The sequence below is a fragment of the Poecilia formosa genome, unplaced genomic scaffold, assembly GCF_000485575.1.
Source record: "Poecilia formosa unplaced genomic scaffold, Poecilia_formosa-5.1.2 Scaffold18, whole genome shotgun sequence".
Classification (NCBI taxonomy): Eukaryota; Metazoa; Chordata; class Actinopteri; order Cyprinodontiformes; family Poeciliidae; genus Poecilia; species Poecilia formosa.
Genome location: NW_006799957.1, coordinates 2027714 through 2046095, shown reverse-complemented (window position 1 = coordinate 2046095; position 18382 = coordinate 2027714). Strand labels below are relative to the sequence as shown.

Here is an 18382-nt window from a genome sequence, read left to right as displayed (position 1 = left end):
GACATGCACACTTCTCACTCCGCAAAGGGCTCTCCAGCCACCGAGATCCCGCCTGCCACGGCCTGATCCGATCCATCCCGCTTCAACCCTAATGTCTCATTGGCATTCAGCTGCATGCCCAAAGCAAGCGGCGAATGGAAAGCTTGGCACCAGCTCGCCGTTATTAAAATTCCACAAAGCCAGCCGTTCCCCCGCCGCCACAAGCACACAGCGAATCACACAACCCAGGAATAATAAAGAAGCCGAAGTGGGGATGAGCATAACAGCTGGCCCAGCCACTCACACAGCCAGGACACTGAGAGACAGAAAAAGGAAATGGTTTAAAATCTCAGCCCTGTGTTGTCTACAATGTTTATGATGCTAGTACCTTAGTTTGCTGTTCTGACAGCTGTATCTAAAGTGTAAACACATAATCACAGCAGCCCCATCACCCTCCAGTGTTTCTTCTATCATCCATAAATCCTTACTGCGATCAGTTTGAGGTCAATTATATTTCTGGGAAGCATCTCATCATGACCACTGCAATAGCACCTCTCAGACTCATCACTGCCTCTGCTGTTTATGTCCACTTGTGAGCATCACCCTGAGCCTCCAAAGCTCATACTAAATGTCTTTTGTTGGGGCAGACTAATTCAGATGTCAAGGCCCATTACCTGTGAGCTGTCTGGAGGTGACCTGAGAGCATTCCTTGCAATGATAAACACCCGCTGAAGCATAAAGCACATCTGGATAATAGAAAGGTGGGGAAGTGACAAGAGTGGCATCACCAATTGCAGCTGAACGCGAGGTGCCGAGATTATTGTTTGCGGTGGTCGCTGTAGAATAAAAATAACGCTATTAACGTGCCAGGTCAGTCAGCTGCCATATGTCTGCTGAGCCTCTGGTAAAACAAACAAGAGTCCCAGACGGAGGAGTCGAGCCAGTCCAGTCATCCCCTCCAGTGAGCTCCCAGAGACTGACAAAGACACACTCATGTTGTTTACCTCCCCCCAAAAAAATTAGGTTTCACACTTCCAGAACATGACTGATGCAGTTAGAGAAAAGAGGCAATAAACACACAAGGGACACACAGATGTGTAACACACAGATTTTAGGATTGTCCATCCATCAAATAAAAACATCTTAAGGGGATTACAGAGCAAGTTATGATATTATTTTGCTATTTTATTGGGTCTTTGTGTTCCAAGCAGAGATCGTATTTGCTGAGTTCAACGCAAGTCTTAAGACTGTAATATCTGAAATTGGCATTTAGCTATGGATAAAAACCATCTACTCTTCCTGCTCTGGGGTTTTGAATTCAGGAAATTTAATATCTTTATCTTTTTAAGAATATTCGATTTGACGTGTTAACTGGTGTTTATGATTTTAAAAGTGAATAAAGTAAGAAAATATGAATATGCATGTTCAAAGTAATACCAGAAATAGGTTAACATAAGCTAATGTTAGATTTCTAAATGAGCCAAAAATGAAGAGGTTTTAACTTGAAAAACCAAGCGTCATGTTATGACGTTAGCTTGACAACTAGACGACAACATCAGAGTCAAGGTAGAGAAAATACTGTGGGGTCATTGTTATGATGCTGCAATTAATATAAAGATATATTTATGTACTATTGTGGAAGTCCGTGGTCCTCAAATGTCCCATGTTAGTAAATCAAACGCACCTTTTAACAAGGCAGCAGTCTGTAGCTTACTGACCGTTGATACTCTCTCAGTGGACGCATTAAATAGGAAAAGACAAATCTGGGGCCATCAGTTAACTCCATTTACTGGCAGATACTACTGAGAGTATTACAGAGAAGCCATACATACTGTGCTTAATGTTACCATGGCAACCGTTAATCTGTATACAGTGTATCAGAGTGAACAACATTAGTCATTTACTAAAATGTTCCAAATTTAGCAGCTTACGTTAACCCAGGATTATAAGAGATAATTACTTATAATACCTGAGTCCCAGATGTCCAGTTTAAGTCAAATCTCGAGTTTTTGTTTCTGCAAATTAAATACAACTTGAGTCAAAGTTGCTTATTTTAGTCCCTATTTCTGGTGGCAAGAAAATACTGATCGCACTGGAGCTAAACTATTTTTGTGTTACTAAGGAGAATGTTGTGTTTATTTATTTTTATTTTTTTTTCAATGAGTGGTGTAGGCAAAATTGAAAAGTAAAGGAGCGTTAAATAATATATTTTTGTGTCATTTGGACATTAAGGCTCAGACATGCAGGAAAAATAAGAAAAAAAGTGTCTTCCACTGGAAAACAGTGGGTAGCAAAAGCAAATAAAATGCAGGTCAAAGCAAAAAATACTTTCAGTGCCCATTATTCTTCTTCATCTGCCCATTCAACAATGAAAGCCTCATCTTCCAAAGTTTCACAATCAAAACAAACAACATACAACTAAAACATAACATAATTTTTAACCACCTAATAAACACTTGTTTAAAAGGTCTGCATTAGAAACCGTCATTATATTGTCATTTACACGCTATCGCATGTTAAGATAAAATGAGTGTTTAATTGGAACAGGGACTCAGGGCACACAGGAAGATAAATCCACCAGAGCCCCCACTGATAAAAAGAGATATATCCCTGAGGAAACAGTGTAAACACCCAAATGCTATTTGTATGCTTTATGGTTTCATGGCCACTGCTATTGTGAGCGGCTGTAGAAAATGCAATTAAAGAGACAAATCTCTAACACTGAAGATGCAATGTCCCATAATGAGCTTTTTTCTCCATGTAGTTTAGATATGAGTTGCAGAGATTATGTTGTGTGCTTGTGCTGATCCCCCACACACTTATTGTTCATTAAGCTCAAGCTACATAACCAGTGTCCACTGTTCCCTGCTTCTATTGGGACCAAGTGTCAATGAAATAACTGTGGTATTGAGCAAAAAATAAAACATGTAAAAAAACTGCTTACACTGTTATTTTTCAACATGTTACAAATTTTCCTCATTATTCTTTATTAAAATCCATGTGAGAAAAGCTATATGTCATCAGCAGAGGCATGTTTTACCATAACTGTATCGTTCCACCTGGAAATAGTCATTTTAAAAGGGTTTTGATGGGTGTTGTGAATATGCATTATTGCTTATTCCAAACAAAATAAAAAAAAACAACAACTATTGTAGTAACTGTGCAGCACTAATTTCAGACTGAGGTTGTTTGCAACATACTCAACCTCCCATGTCCCAGGAGCACAAACTTAACCACATAGATTTCTGCGTTCATTTTCACATTCACAAGGCAATCACAATAAAACGCTCTTCATCATCGATCTCAAAACACCCAGTGCCAGCTCCAAGCCACCTCATCAAGCATGCTGTTTACGTTGAGATTGTTGCAGGTGCTGGTGGAGTGTGTGACAAGAGCAGTGCCAATTTGATTAAAGTGGGAATAATGAAAGAGGGTTGGGAACTGGGAGTCACGCTGTGCTTTTTCACTCTAGCCCACCGCTTTACTCTAATTCCAACAGTTGTCACACACATACACATGCACATTAATGGAGTATCCAGCTCTGAAACAAAAAGAAAACTGAATTATTGAGAACTTGGAGTGAGGGAGGGAAAAAACTTTTGAACTACTCGTTTTGTAGTTGCATCACAACACCATCCGCCTTCCGACATCAAACTCCCCACCTTCTGTGCCCTGACATCTCTTCTGGAAGTTCTCTCAGCTAGGATGCAAAGCAATTTTGAAAAGTTGGTATTTCCAGTAAGGGAGAACTGTTGTAAGAATGTTATTAGAAGGATATCTAAAATGTGGAAAATGAAATGAATCTAGACCTATATTTCTTTTCATGTTTTCTCCTCATTTCAAGTTGAAAATGCCTTAAAACACAGAATTTAACTAATTTTATTCAACTCACTATTACATCTGTATTTACGGGCTTTCTGAGAAACTGGGTAGCGTTTTGAGATTTTGGAACACTATTTTAATTACAGATATATAAATATGATATGAGAGTGGTATATTTCAGTAAAAGATTTGTTGGTAGTCTTGGTAAAAATGTGTAGAAGGGTTTGATAAAGCCAGTTTTTTGTTTGACAAAATCATTAAACAAATAAACTAAATATTGAAATTGTTGTTTAAAATAAAAACACAGTTGGTACAATTGGCACACATGCTGTCAACACATCCCCATTTATGCCAGTTGGACAGGATCTTTGACCGTTCTCCTTTGCACAGTCTATCGTCGGTCCAGAGTCCTAGGTCTTCTCTTATACTCTCCTGTCTTCATCTCATTGCTAAAGTTATCAAAAGGATTTAGGTCTGGGGACTGAGCTGGCCATAGAGGAAAAGAGATTCTGTGTCCGTTGAACCATTGCTTTGTTGATTTGTTCAAATGTTTTGGATCATTAACCTGCTGAAAGACCCACTGATAGGCCAGTTCTCTGGGCCTTTAGAAGAGAAGCAGCCCAACAGCAGCAGAGACTCCACTATACCAAACATTGGGAAAAGATTTTCCACATGTTGTTTTAGGTCAAAGCTCAATCTTGGCCTCATCTGGCCAAAGATCCAGTAAAGTAAAAGTTAGAGTATAATTTGTTAAACTCTGCATGTTTGTGATGATTCAAAAGAAAAAGCTTTCATGAATATAGAGTCAAATGGTTGAAGATTTAATGACCAGCCCAAGAAGCCACTGGTTGTTACAGTTCTCACACCCATTGTGCGTGGTGACAAAGTCACATTGTACTTATACCCCAGGGGAGAGCAAAGATATGCATTACTAATTTCAATTTACTAGACACATAACAGCAGAAAAGGTAAAGAACAAGCTTAAAAAATACATGCTTCGATTATATTTATGTCAAAGGGAGGCTTACTATTAATCAAGCCCAACATAAAAACTACTGTCTTAAAAAAATGTGCTTAATCAAAGTTAAAATTGTTTTACATTTTTAATTACACTCTTAATTGAAAGGCAGCAATACTGAAAACATATGGATTTATTTTAAAGCTTTTTTTATAGATCTTTACCAGAGATGCCAACAAAATTATGCTGCCATCTGTATGCTACCATATGGACACGAGCTTCCAATTTGTTTTGGGGAAATGTTAAGTTTAGATTAAACTTGTGCACTCTGTTTTGACACATAAGGTTGGAGTAAGAGGCTAAAGCATCCGGTAAACCCCACTGGGATGCAGTGTGTTTTAGTGTGAGTGCGTGTACATGTGTGTGTGAAGGAGGACTGCAGCACTTCACCACTTGCCTGACAACCGCCTCAGGCACATTCTGGAGATGCTTGATGAGAGACACAAAGGACAAACAAGCTGTACATCAACAAAATGTTTTGTAGGATGATATACTGAGAACCAAACGGACAATAATGTTCCAAGGACGTTAAAGAAGCAACAAAAACAGATGGAAAACATACCATGTTGTTTATTGCACCACGTTACATTAGTGTATGCAACATCAAAAGGCAAAAGCTGACTACAGTTTTGGTATTTTAATTAGAACAATTTGTTCTGGAGGTATTTGCTTATGCTTTAGTTATTCCTTTGAGCTTAGAAGAAATGTTTCAAATGTTTACTCCATCCCTATTATTTTAAGCTAATGCTATCTGTCTATCATCTGCCAATAGAAAAATGTTATGATAGTATTTAGTCCTCATCTGTTCCAGTTCCAGTTGTCTCTACTAATTCATTTTCGGTCTTCAGCCTCCCCTCAGTCGATGAAAACTCAAAATCTTCAAACTGTCATTTAGATCCTCTTCCAACTGTTCTTGTTAAAGCTACGCTCCCCTCTCTGTCCCCTGTCATCACTGACTTCATGCATTCTTTCCTTACTACTGGTGTTGTTCCCCTGGCCCTCAAAGCAGCTGCTATAACCCCAATTCTTAAGAAACCTAGTTTAGATCCCGATAACCTCAAGAATTTTCGTCCTATCACAAGTCTTCCTTTCATTTCCAAAATTTTTGAAAAAAAAAAACAGTTACTGCCCAACTTCATTCTCATATATCCAGCAATAATTTATATGAACAATTCCAGTCTGGTTTCTGTCCACTCCACAGTACAGAAACAGCACTTCTTAAAATTGCTCATCACTTCATCCTTGCTGCCAACTCTGGTTTATTATCTATACTCCGTCTGCTTGATCTAACTGTGGCCTTTGATACAATTTCACATAACATCCTCCTTGACAGATTATCCTCTCTAGGTGTTGTAGATCCACTTCTGAACCGGTTTCATTCGTACCTGTCAGGCCACACTCAGTTTGTTCAGTTAAAATCATTTACATCTCATCCCGTTCCCGTTACCGCAGGTGTTCCCCAGGGCTCTGTCCTGGGACCCTCGCTGTTTATTATTTACCTTCTCCCCCTTGGTTATATTTTCCGCAAACAAAATATTATTATTATTATTATTATTATTATTACTTTTATTCGTGTAATAACCAAGATTATTTTCATTAAGAATTAATGCAAACCAGACCCAAAAGCATGATTAGAGCTTTTACTTTTGTTGTTTAAAAACATTTTAACAGTTGGTTTTACGTGACCATCAACAAATACTTTGCTTCTGTTTCAAAATATATTGGATGCAATTATTGTTTACTGTATTGCTGAATATTTTTACTTTCTGTGTAATCTATGTTTTACTGGTGTAATAAAGAATCATTAGTAATGCACTTTAAGTTGTATCTTTAGGACAATATTTGTATTTCTGATTTCAGGTTCATCATCATCAAAACCCATCCTTCACTGACGATTTCAGGACAAAGAATGGTTTTCCTCAGTCAGAAGCCAGACTTTGACTTTTGATTTATTTTAACTTCAGCACTCTCACCAAACATCAAGACACACGCATCAGTTAATTTCAGAGCAGATTGGGAATCAATTCCACTTCAGTTAACTCATCTTCAACATCAGATCTGCTTTTATTGTTGTCAAGGTGCCATTGAAAGAAAGCTCACTGCTTCCACCACACATTCATTTCTATTACCAGATTAAAAGCACACAAGGAATCCCGTATGATGTATAGCCTATAACTGAAAGCCTCTGTGGTTTTCCCTAATTTTATTACAGCTAAATGAAGTGAAAACATGGAAACCCTGGAAGCCAGAAAAAACCCTCTAAAACTTTAAACACTCAACTTTGCAGCAGTCGTCGAGTAAACACATTTGCATCTGTTGGGTTGAAACATGCAAACTAGTAGGATGGTCGTCTGCCCATGAAAGCAACCCAGAGCACTTGCTTCCGGATGCACAGTAGAAGGACACAGACTGATGCAATATTCTGAAAGCATTCTGCAAAGCATCAACATCGTCTATATTTCAGTCAAATGCGTTGCCTCTTTTTTTTAATGCAAAATGTATTTCACTCTATTAGTGTAGAAAACTGTCTAAATGCACAATATATTACATGAACATCCAGGTTACGAGTAAAATTTGTCCAAAATAATCAGTGACAGAGACAAAACAGCTCAACAAGTAATCACTTGGTAAATCTGGAAAAAAATAAATTAAAATACATAATCGCTTTAAAGTCAATAAGACAAAGCTCCTGTAGCTTTAAATGACTTTCTTGTGAGTGGCAGAGGAGCAGTATATAAAATGGCTGTGCTGCTTTTCTCAGCTCACTGCAAGAAACATCTGAGGCAAGAACACGTCTTCACTGATTTGACCACAGATCCTTGAGTCTGTATTCCCACTCTTACTCTCATCCCTTTTTTTTTAACAGCCGACTGCAAATCTCTTCTGTGACAAAGCATAGCCTGTCAAGAGCGTGATTCCAATGAGAGGCACTTTGTGATATGAGCGGTGCATTAATGTGATTAACCCACACTCTCTATTGCTGTTTGATACATTGGCTTAGAGGCTCATGTCAGTCTCTATTCTTCTTTATTGGCATGATCAACAGGTAATGGGAAACGCACTGCTGTGTGTAAGCGGAGGCAGGTAAATACAGCTGTAATCAAGAGTAGGGAACAAACTGTTGTATGTAACAGAATTAGTGCAGACTTGAATTAACTAATCCTGCCATTTTACTTCGGAATTAAAGACAATTAACAGTAAAATTAGCCAATGAAACTAATATGCGCCAAGGAATTAGCAAGCTTGCTGAGCAATATTTTAAAGATACAGTACCTACTTTATTGGGTTCACCTGTTCAATCGCCTGTTATCACAAATAGCAAAGCAAACTCCATGGCCATCCAGCTCAGCGTATTAAAGCATAGCTGTCTTCTCATGACTACTTCCAGCAGGACATTGCACCACGTCACCATACATCTCAAACTGGCTTCTTGAACATGACAGTGATTTTTCTGCCTCCACAGTCAACACGTTTGAGTCATAATGAGGAGCTTTTGGGTGTGGTAAACAAAAGGTGGATTTACAATAAGATTGTGGTGCAGAAAAGTTGTCAGCAGCTAGCTACATCACGCTATCAAGTCAATTTGGATCAAAACGTATGAAAAATATTTCCAACACGTTGTTTAATCGAAGTAACGCTCTAAAGGCAATAGAGGATCTAACCTGGTAGTAGCAGGGTGTACCTAATAAAGTAGCCGGTGAGCATATTTGTACATGTATACCACTCTCTCTCTCTGGAACTGCAAAAAAGGCAGAATGCATCAGTACAAATAAGACATCTTGTTTACATGTGTTTAATATAGTCGCACAGCTAATATTAGCCTACCAAAAGACAAAAGAAGCCTTGTTGCGCCAGCTCCACCATGCACTGCAATGTGAAATTATTTATTTGCTGTCAGAGTCATCGTCCTTTCAGCTGCACATAAATGATTTCAGGTTGTGCCTACGTTCAGCTGCACAGTGATTGCAGCTGTGCAGACATATACAAGGCAGAACAGAGCATACATGTGGGGAAAAAAAGGCATTTTGGGATGTCATTCAAGAAGATATTCATTTGAACGTTTAGCTGGAGATGCAAGCAGAAAAAGATAACTGCACTCTGCTCAGAGCTTTTAATCAAGGTGCGTTTAAAAACAGGAAGGAAATTGGCATGTCCACAGCTTTGTGAGGCATGAAGCCTTGAGGCTGGATCAGTTTATTTTAGAAAAGGGAAAGACTTGTCCAGGGAATGTTCTTTACAAGAACAAATCACTAATTTCTTCAAGGTTTTAGGGACAATGTAGGTTTTACGTCTTGAATAAGAACTCTGTGATAGATGGAGCTGCTGCATGACCCACTGATCCACATCTGCCCTACATGGAAGTAAAGAGAAACCTTTTAGCAGCCACTAGAGAATATATGATACACACCAGGAAGCTATAGAAAACTAGAGGAAAGACCGTGTGCAACTCTTTCACCTCGCACTCCTCTCCGATCAATAACTGAGCGAGATAACAACCCATGTAGTCACTTGCACCGTGCATCCCGTCTCTTTATCCTTGCCCCAAATCCCAATTTCAGTCTTTGCATCTACACACCCTCTCCATCCTTTCTCCAAGCTCCGCCCCAGCTGTCAGCACCACTGGCAGCAACAGCACAGGAAGCATACCATCTCCAGAGGTTGATTCAGACAGAGCACAAGAGGATACTGGGAAGAGCAAGGCAGAACATCTGGTGGATCAAGGGACTCTTCCCCCGGTTGCTGTCAGCACCGCCGTGTTATCGGCAGCTCTCCGGGCTTCCTGGTAACAGCTGATCCCCCAGGCCCCCAGCCTCCAACTGAGTGGAGAAAATCCACTCGCTGACTCAATTATGCAAGAGGTGTGAATTAAACATGAGGTTACCACACAAGAATGTATACTCATAATGCAGATGTGCAAGATCTGTAATAAGGCTATGTAGCAGCCCCACCTCTACTCTGATGCCAGGGGTGGGTGGGGGGATTTTTTTCGCCAAACTTATCATTAAGCACAAGATTAAACAACAGTGTGTTTATGCTGCTAAGGATGATAGTGAAAAATAAAGTGATAGGGGATTTCGCCGTCTTTGTCACTATTACTTCCCTGTGAGCTTTAAAGAGGAAAAACAGCCTTGTGTGGGAGTCCAGCCTGGAGCCAAAGGCTGGGCGGATTTTTCTCCCAGTCTCTCTTTCTTGCTTTGTGTCTTTCTCCCCCTTTGCTGGCTCATTCCTCCATGCCCTTTATTAATCATCCTTGGTTAGTCGGGCAGAGAGCATGGTGTTAGTAGCTCTGAGGAGTGCAGAGCCATGAAAGACACACACACATTCATGTGCATGCACGACTCGTTTATTTATTTAAGCATTTTTCTTTTCCTTTCTGCTTAGAAAAGATGTAAAAAAAAAAAATCAATACATTATTAAATAAATTATAGTAGAGCTGCTGGTAAACACACATTCTGATGTGTGTCCACCCATGCAGCTAATATTCAGGGATTCTGGCCTGAGGTTTTGAGACTCAGCTGCTGCCGCTGATGTAACCTTTTGAACGATCTCAGTTGGTGTTCAGACATTCCAGCTCTAGCACATATTCAAAGAAAAGTATATCCAGCTTAAGACCCAAAGCAGCCCTATTAAACGTAAAGGGGTTGTATTCAAACCAGAGGGGAGCCGCAGCATCGTTCCTAAGAAACTCCACAGATTTCAGCCAACACAGAGGCCTGATTTTTGGAGAAACTGACTGAGACAGTCCATCGTTCCCACAAACCAATATGCATCTGTGACCAATGGCAAAAGTCTGGATGAATAATGAAAGGGTGAGACTGACCCTTATATTTATGCTTGTAAGTGCACTTAGCTGAGATGGCTCCAACTGGGCTACATGCCATTATGGCCATTATCACTCTTCGATCTTCCTGAGAAAGTGCTGAGAGAACTGGTCATTAGACTTTATGAGACAGAAGGCAGTTACAGAAGTCTGGGCAATCCTGCAAAAAGGGAAGCGGTGGGTGGTCCCACTTAAACTGTTAACTTTTTGTTGTACTTTTTTACAGAAATTAATTATGGATTTCAATTGAAATATTATGCATATATTTTTAAAGGGAAAACGTTGTCAGACAGTGTCTTAAGACAGTTACAGGTACTCATCATGTGGGTTTGTTGTGCTTTGTGGATGGCACATATCACAACGCTCATCTTACAAGCAGAGCTCAGGTGACAGGCCAGCAGCAGCAGCAGCAGCAGCGCTGGGAACAGAGGGCAGAGGACGCACCTGGTTTGACGGTCTTCAAGCGAATCGGCTCCCGAAAGTGGCGAATGACAGCCAGGGTGTCACGGTTCGTAAGCCCGCTGACGGGCGTGCCGTTCACCTCCAGCAGGACGTCCCCGTAGTACGGCAGCTTTCCGACGTGACACACCAGCACGTCCAGCTTCATCTGGCCAATGTAGGGGAACTGTCCGAGCTCCGCTCCTCCCAGGATCTCCACCACGGAGCCGAAGTCTCCAAGGCTCCCCCATGACACGGCGCACTCCACCACTTTGGTGGACCAGTGTTTCTTCTTCTTCAATGTTCTGGACATGATCTGTCTCCTTTTATTATGAAATAATTAATCAAAGTGACTAAAAGCACCTCAGTTTGTGCTTGTTAAATAAGCGTGAAGTGACGCAGCCCGATGAACCCCCAGGAGTTATTCTGTCGACCTGCGGGGGATTTCATCCTCTTGACATTTAGGATGGTCACCTGCTGGGGTCTGATGCTGAGGTATGGCGCGTCAAAGGTTCACGCTCCTGTCAGTCCTTGTAATTGTGGCGATTCCAAGCGCTTCTTGTGCGTAAAGCAACAGAGTTGACACCGTCGAGGTGGTTACAAACAAGACAATGCAGCTTATGTGCTCTTGTTCTTCACAACCGCGTCCACAATTTGTATCTGGATGAGCCTTCCGGGTAACAATAAATCGAAGAAAGACGTAGTAGGTTTAAAATCACTCACTTTGCGGCGGATTGAGGAGCGTCTGTCGCTGAAGCGTCGCGCAGTTTGCGAGAATCCCTCATACCTGTGGGCAGGCTGAGAGCAGACGGGCGGGAGCGTTCACCGGTTTGGGTGTTTACGCGGCTGAGATCCGCCCCGTTGTGACTGAGTGGAAAGACATCTGCTGAGCGTTTGTCTGCTACAGGTTTGAACACACCTGGCACGGCCGAGAGGGATGTTGTTCAGCTCCGAACCAGCCCCTTTACGCTCAGCAGCAGAGTTTCCCAGATTCTCATGCTGGCTCCATCCTTCGGCGTGTCGCGGTACTAAATGATGGTGGAAATAACTCACCCATACACGTTAACAGTGCAATATTGTTCAGTGTTATGTTATGTCATTTAATTTCTTATGTAAAATCAATTTCGTCGAGGTCTACTTGTATATTTTTGCTCCATTTTAATGGATTCGTCTTGGATATTAGAAAGACATGAGCGTTACATATGAGATTATCTAAAAATATCCGCGCCAATAATCCTCATATTAAGCGTGCAAAACAAATCACGCCTAATTAGGAACCCACATTTGAATTTTTTTTTTAATTATTATTATTTTAAATCTGGTATGGGGAGGAATTTCCAGGTGAATACAATTAATGTTTACACAGCGCCACCTGCTGATGAGATCACAGGACTGATAGGACTAGTTCATTTCATGGTCATTGATTCAAGCGTTGACTTTACTTTGTTGCAACTCCCAGATGCAATGTTTTATTTGCATTTTATGTAATAGACCACAGTGCAATGTACATGACTGTAAGGACTGACATTAATACTTACTGTTTTTTTGGTTTTTTTGGAGTGGGGGGGTGAGGGGGATTTGCATTAATATGCTTCAAACTGAACCATTCATTTGTAACTGCGTGTTGGGAGATCATTCTCTCCACTCGGAAGGTTTATGCAGGCTCTAAAAGTCTTTCAGGATTGACCTGTATTATCTTTATATCTTCCCATTATTTGTATTTTGTGTGTGTGTGTGTGTGTGTGTGTGTGTGTGTGTGTGTGCTACAAGTTTTAAAATGTTTAATATTGTTTTTTGACCAGCATGTGAAACTAGCGATAATGCTACATAAACCTAAATGAGGAATACAGAAAACTTGTTTCTAGGAAAGTGACCCATTCCACGTCCTTGACTAAATAAGCACCTTGGACATCGCCTGCATAATCCCTAAGCTTGTGTGTGGGCTGATTAACGCAGCTGCCGTGTCTTTGATGGGGAGAAGGGACTGCAGCTGAGATACAAATTGTACATTTTTAAGTTTAAACACCATCTGATTTATCTTCTATAGCATGGATTTATATAGGAGAGACTTTGTTGAGTCTTTTTTTCTAGATTAGGCCCCATGCTGGCCAAACTTGTACAAGCTCGATGCAATTAAGCCCACGTTTAATCTGTTTGCCCTTTAAAAATTGCTCTGTGATGTGACCAGAATTAATGTCTGCAAAATATTTGCAACTCAAAATTAAATTGTGGAAACAGCATGCTTGTTTTCCCAAGTTGGCACCAGCAAAGACAATGTAGAACTGCATTGTTTTATATTTAAGCTAATAAACTTTCAAAAATCTTTCTGCTTGAGACTGTTCAGTCTTCCCTTTCTTTCTCCTCTTTTACTGTCTGTTCAATAAAGGCTCCTAGAGCAGAAAATATGTTTCTGTTTTGTAAAAACATTGTCAAAAATCAACAGAAGTTATGAGAACTAATGTTTAATGTTGGAATATTTGTTGTGTAACAAAAAGACTCTTTAGACATGCTTTACAGAATGTACAATTAAACATACAATACAAATAAACATTTTACAAAAAGAAAAGGCAAGATTTAACAAAGCAAACAGAGCAGCATTGGATAGTGCCAGAGCAATCACTGTTAAACTTTGGTATAAGGTCAGGATGGATGTTTTAAAGAACCAAAAGCACATTTTGTCATCAGCAGCACTGGTATAAAAATTTTAAACACCCAACAAATAAATCACTTCTGGTCACATATGAATGCAAGTTTTCCACTGACAATTTTGCATCATTTACGAAGAGTTTTAAAACACACAAAAAAACAAAAACAGAATAAACATTTAGTACCACTGAAACAAGGAGTGTGACAGAATAACAAGACCACAAAGTTATGCCAAGGCTTTATTCCTCGCTTGGATACCAGTTGGTCATTAGCTTTGTTGCTGATACCTAGTTCGGAAAATAAAAACAGGCTGAGAAAGTGCTAGGAGCACACATTGTTAAGATTAATAAAAACAAGTTGGAATCAAAAAAAGTAGATCAGAAGAGGAACTTTCACTTCATGTCTGCACACCACTGAGGATTTCTGAATACCACTTGCTGTTTAAGGCAATTGAACAGCTGATATAAAAAGAATAAGGTTCTTCCCATGATATAAATTGTGACAAAAGAAAAATCAGCATGAAGCAGCATAATTATGCACTTTAAAATTAATTTCAGCATTTCTGAGTTTAGTACCATTTAACTCATTGGATCCCAACAATGATCCAATGAGATCAAATCCTCTGAATCGCTATATGATTGAGATGATAATATATCCAAACTCTCACATATGAGGATGAATCTAATAATGGACAATTTGAAAAATGGGGAAAAGAACTAAACAGTCACACACCCAGCTAAAAATTCATTAGATACACTTTCCCAAACAGAAGGAATTTCATAACTGTTTTGTAATACAACCTATGTTTAATAATCAGTACTGGTGAAATTGTTTTGAAGAGGTTTCGACTCAATATTATTATTATGGAACGTACATTAGAGGTTATATTGAAACGCTGTCTAATACAAACAATTTTATCAGTGAAGACGCAACTGTGTAAAGCCGGGCTTTTTCTGGACAGCTCATGATCAAATGATCTTTAAGACTGGACACATATCTTTTATCAAATCCAACCACAACATAGCAGCTGATGAAACGGTACTGTGGAGTTTTACAATTAGTGTCTTTCATCTAGGAGTGCACCGATTGCAGTATTCTGGCCAATCACCAATCTTTAACAAGCCTGACTTGCCGATTAATTTTTTTTTTTTCTCTTAGCAACAAAGTTGCTAAATTGGCAACAGTGGGGTGACTGTTGTTCATTGCGCATGTGCAGAGGTGACCTGGTGGCCGAGTCAGGCAGTCAGTCCTCTCTTATGGCAGAGTAAAAATGGACAGTGGCTGATTTTCGGATCTTTGCGGAGACAGATAAGATCAGTTTCTTATGCAAGGACCAGCTGCTCACAGATTTCCCAAAGCTAAGGAAATCTGAGCCGATTTATTGATGCACCCCAACTTTCAACTCTTCAAAAAACATAAAATTAAAAACCATCCAGAAATAAAATCTGATTATTTCTGTCAAAACCAAGAATGTAAAATTTGTGCATACTGCTCACACACTGTGGACGTTTAAGTTGCTTTGTTCAAGTAGCTGCTGTAATTCTCACCTCAAATGCACACAGAGCATGTAATTCATTAGATAACATTATTTACATACACATACACATAAAAGAAGACAATACATTCCTTTTTTCACAGTCCAGAGTGAAATCATAGGCTTCATTACTATTTATGTGGGATCAATAATTTTCTGTCTGAACTGAAAAAAAAACAACAAAAAAAACAACCTTTTTATAACCTGAAACAGCAAGTAAACTGCACAATAAAGTTTGCCAACACGAAGTGCCTGTAGCAAAGGAAACAAAAGGGCTAATGAATCAGTGCATACTGTAGAAAGAAAGGTCACTGAGGAGGCTTGATATAAAAACGAGGCCATCTGCTAGACAACCATCAGAAAATACCCAGCAAAACTGTGATTGTCTCATGTGCAAAACAAATGGTTTTCTTCACAAACTGCTCTTTATTCTTAACAAAAGTGTAAAATTAACATGATTTTAAAACCCGAAACAACAAATAAGGACAATACATGAAAAATGTACCCATATATATGTATACTCATAATACACACCACATTTTGGTGTTATTGTCTCTGGAATTTGCATAAGAGTCGGTCAGAATGGCTGCGGAAACATGAGAGGTAAGCCTTTAAGAGTCTTCCCAATGTTATCAACTGAATACTGCTGGTCAGGGAACTACATCTTTCTCTTTAATTACCCTCTTTTCCTCCACTTGAAAAGGAGGGCTTAGTGTTTTCTTCTTAAGACGTGGAGTACTCTGCAACTGGTACCAGAAATGCTGAGGCACAGCTGCCTCAGAGAAGTGGTCCTGCCTGGCAGCGTCCGACTTGGTTCCATTAAGCATACATTCATTCTTTTTTTTTTGTTGGAGACAGAAGAATAGCTAAGATGAAGGGAAGAGGCGGTGTCCTCCTGAGGTGAGGATGTCTGGAAAGAGGTCATTTTAATTAATCCTGTCTGAGAAATCAGTCTTTCTGAAGTACAGAACATTAGCTTGTCCTCTTGAGTTGAGCTGGGGAATGTAAACATACAAGAGAGCATCTTTGGCAGAAAGTAAGGAATCTCTTTGGAGGTAGTGGGTAAAGGTAAGGATGGAAAAGGTAAGGAGGTGCAGAAACAAGTCTGAGGCAAAAACATTGCCTGAATTTAAAGAGCCTATGTGGGAGCCCTGTGGTCCTGTGGGTTAGTCCTGTTATAGGCACTTCTGTGGTCCTGGGTGGGCTGCCTGGGGAAGTAGTTAGCCACTGCTTCACTCTGCTCTGCTGCCCTGTCAGCAGCAGAGGTCAGAGCAGGTGTCCTGTGTAATGCTGCTGAGAGATGGGAAGCTCCAGGTTGAGATACTGATGATGGATCTTCATCTTCTCTCCATAAAGATCTGCTGAGCGAATCTACAAACAGCCAAAAACCAGAAAACCTTTTATCTCAGCACCAAAATGATTCTCTTTCTCTACGCTGCAAGAACACAAAATCTTAAGTATTTTTGCTTAGCTTCTAGTGCAAATATCTTAGTACACTTGTAATAAGTTAAAATTTACTTGCAAGTAACTTTTCAGCAAGATATACCGGCCTGCTTTAAGTAAATATGTTTTAAATCAATTGTAGATTTAAAACATACTAGTTCCACTAGCAGATTATGTCACTTAGATGGGAAAAATGTCTTGATATAAGTGAAATAATCTGACAGTGGAATTAATCATTTTTATCAATATTCAGGAATTATTTACTCAAAACAAGCTCTTATATCTTGGTGAAAAGGTATTTGTAAGTTAGTTTTGTTATATTTTAAGTTTAATAAGAAATGTGCACTAGAAACTACACAAAAATACTTGGTAAGATTTTGTGGGGATTTTTTTTTTAGCAACTTGTAATATTTTGCTTAAAATCTCTTTAAAAAAGCAGAGAAAAACATTTATATGCATAAATAGTCTTCTTTAACTGTGCACTGTACTTTTGCAACTGGAAAGAAAATATCCAGGAAGTCAATATAATATCTACAAGCAGTCTTGTGGCTTCACCTTTGGGTTTAGAAGGTCAATGGAAAATATCCTCTGCAGATTTGTTAAATCAATTACCACAATACTCATACAGCATATAAAAACACGCTTGGTGCAGTCTAATCTGTGCATCTGCAGGGTTGTTGTTAGCCACTTTCCTTAAAAACCACTTCATATTTGCAGTTTATACCCGGGTGTTGGTAATTTTATCTTTTTGTGCAAGTATAAAAAACTTCAGCTTTTGCTTGATGTCTTACCTTTAACATATTGCTCTGCAGAAGTGTGGTTGCTGTGCATGAGGCTGTCCAGTGCTGTGTCCTCAGGGTGCGCAGCGTCTCCAAGGCCGTCCTTCAGGCTTGGCAGGGCCCTGTCCAGTGAATCGTCCTCCCCCAGATAAGCATATTGGCAATACTCTCGCGTTCGAGAGTAGATGTTGGCGTTGTCATAGCAATCGGAGCAGATGACAAGAGGACCTGCACCACCTAGTAAGATAAAACAATCATTTTTATTGTTGCACTTAACTTTTTTTTTTTATTATTACTTTGGGTTTTTTTTTTTAGTTCATTAATACATTTAGACATCTGATTTGATTCGATTCAGATTTTCACAGGATGAAAGTCTCAAGTACACAATTCTTAATTCTTTAATGCTCACATTTTTCCAAAAAACTAAAAATGAAAAATGCAAAAACTGATGTTATGTACATTTTTGTTAGTTATTTTAGGCCCTTTAATCATTAAAAATGCTTTAAGGTTACAAAAGTAACATCTTAATGTGTAAGCAAGAACATAATGAAAGAAGTTCAAAATAGGGCTGGGTGACTTAGAATTTGAACACGATATTTTGTGGCACTATTGCAATATCAATAAAAATAAAAATAATGATTAAAAACTAATCATTCATTCTCTTTGGGTAATTGTGTGGCAGTAAATGCATAACACACATTCATTCATAGCACCACAAATACTGCACTCCCATTAGAAAGTAGTTTCTTCAGGATGACAGCTACTTAAATATGTGATTTATATCACTAAACTGCACACAGTAAGTGCACTTAACAATATTTTTGATTTTATTGATGCTCTCACAGAACAGTGGAGAAAATAGTAAAAAAAAAATTTTTCATATATATATATATATATATATA

The 18382-nt window shown here is 39.2% G+C and overlaps 2 protein-coding genes across 4 annotated transcripts in view; both read right to left on the bottom strand.

Moving 5' to 3' along the window:
- Positions 1-12594, bottom strand: part of magi3b (membrane associated guanylate kinase, WW and PDZ domain containing 3b) — a 143353-nt gene extending 130759 nt beyond the window's left edge. For 2 of the 3 annotated variants that reach the window (XM_007546960.2, XM_016668908.1), the window contains exon 1: positions 11085-12593. In XM_007546960.2, the coding sequence (XP_007547022.1) occupies positions 11085-11391 (307 nt within the window). In that variant the 5' untranslated portion in view covers positions 11392-12593. Of the gene's footprint in view, positions 1-11084 lie in introns of all 3 variants that reach the window. The other variant, XM_007546962.2, reaches the window with a different exon arrangement.
- A 933-nt stretch (positions 12595-13527) lies between these two features.
- lrig2 (leucine-rich repeats and immunoglobulin-like domains 2) overlaps positions 13528-18382 on the bottom strand; it is a 20079-nt gene continuing 15224 nt past the window's right edge. Inside the window, exons 17-18 of the mRNA XM_007546959.2 lie at positions 17493-17717; positions 13528-16629 (exon numbers count right to left, since the gene is read on the bottom strand). Coding sequence (XP_007547021.1) covers positions 16397-16629; positions 17493-17717 — 458 coding nt within the window. The 3' untranslated portion in view covers positions 13528-16396. The remainder of the gene's footprint in view (positions 16630-17492; positions 17718-18382) is intronic.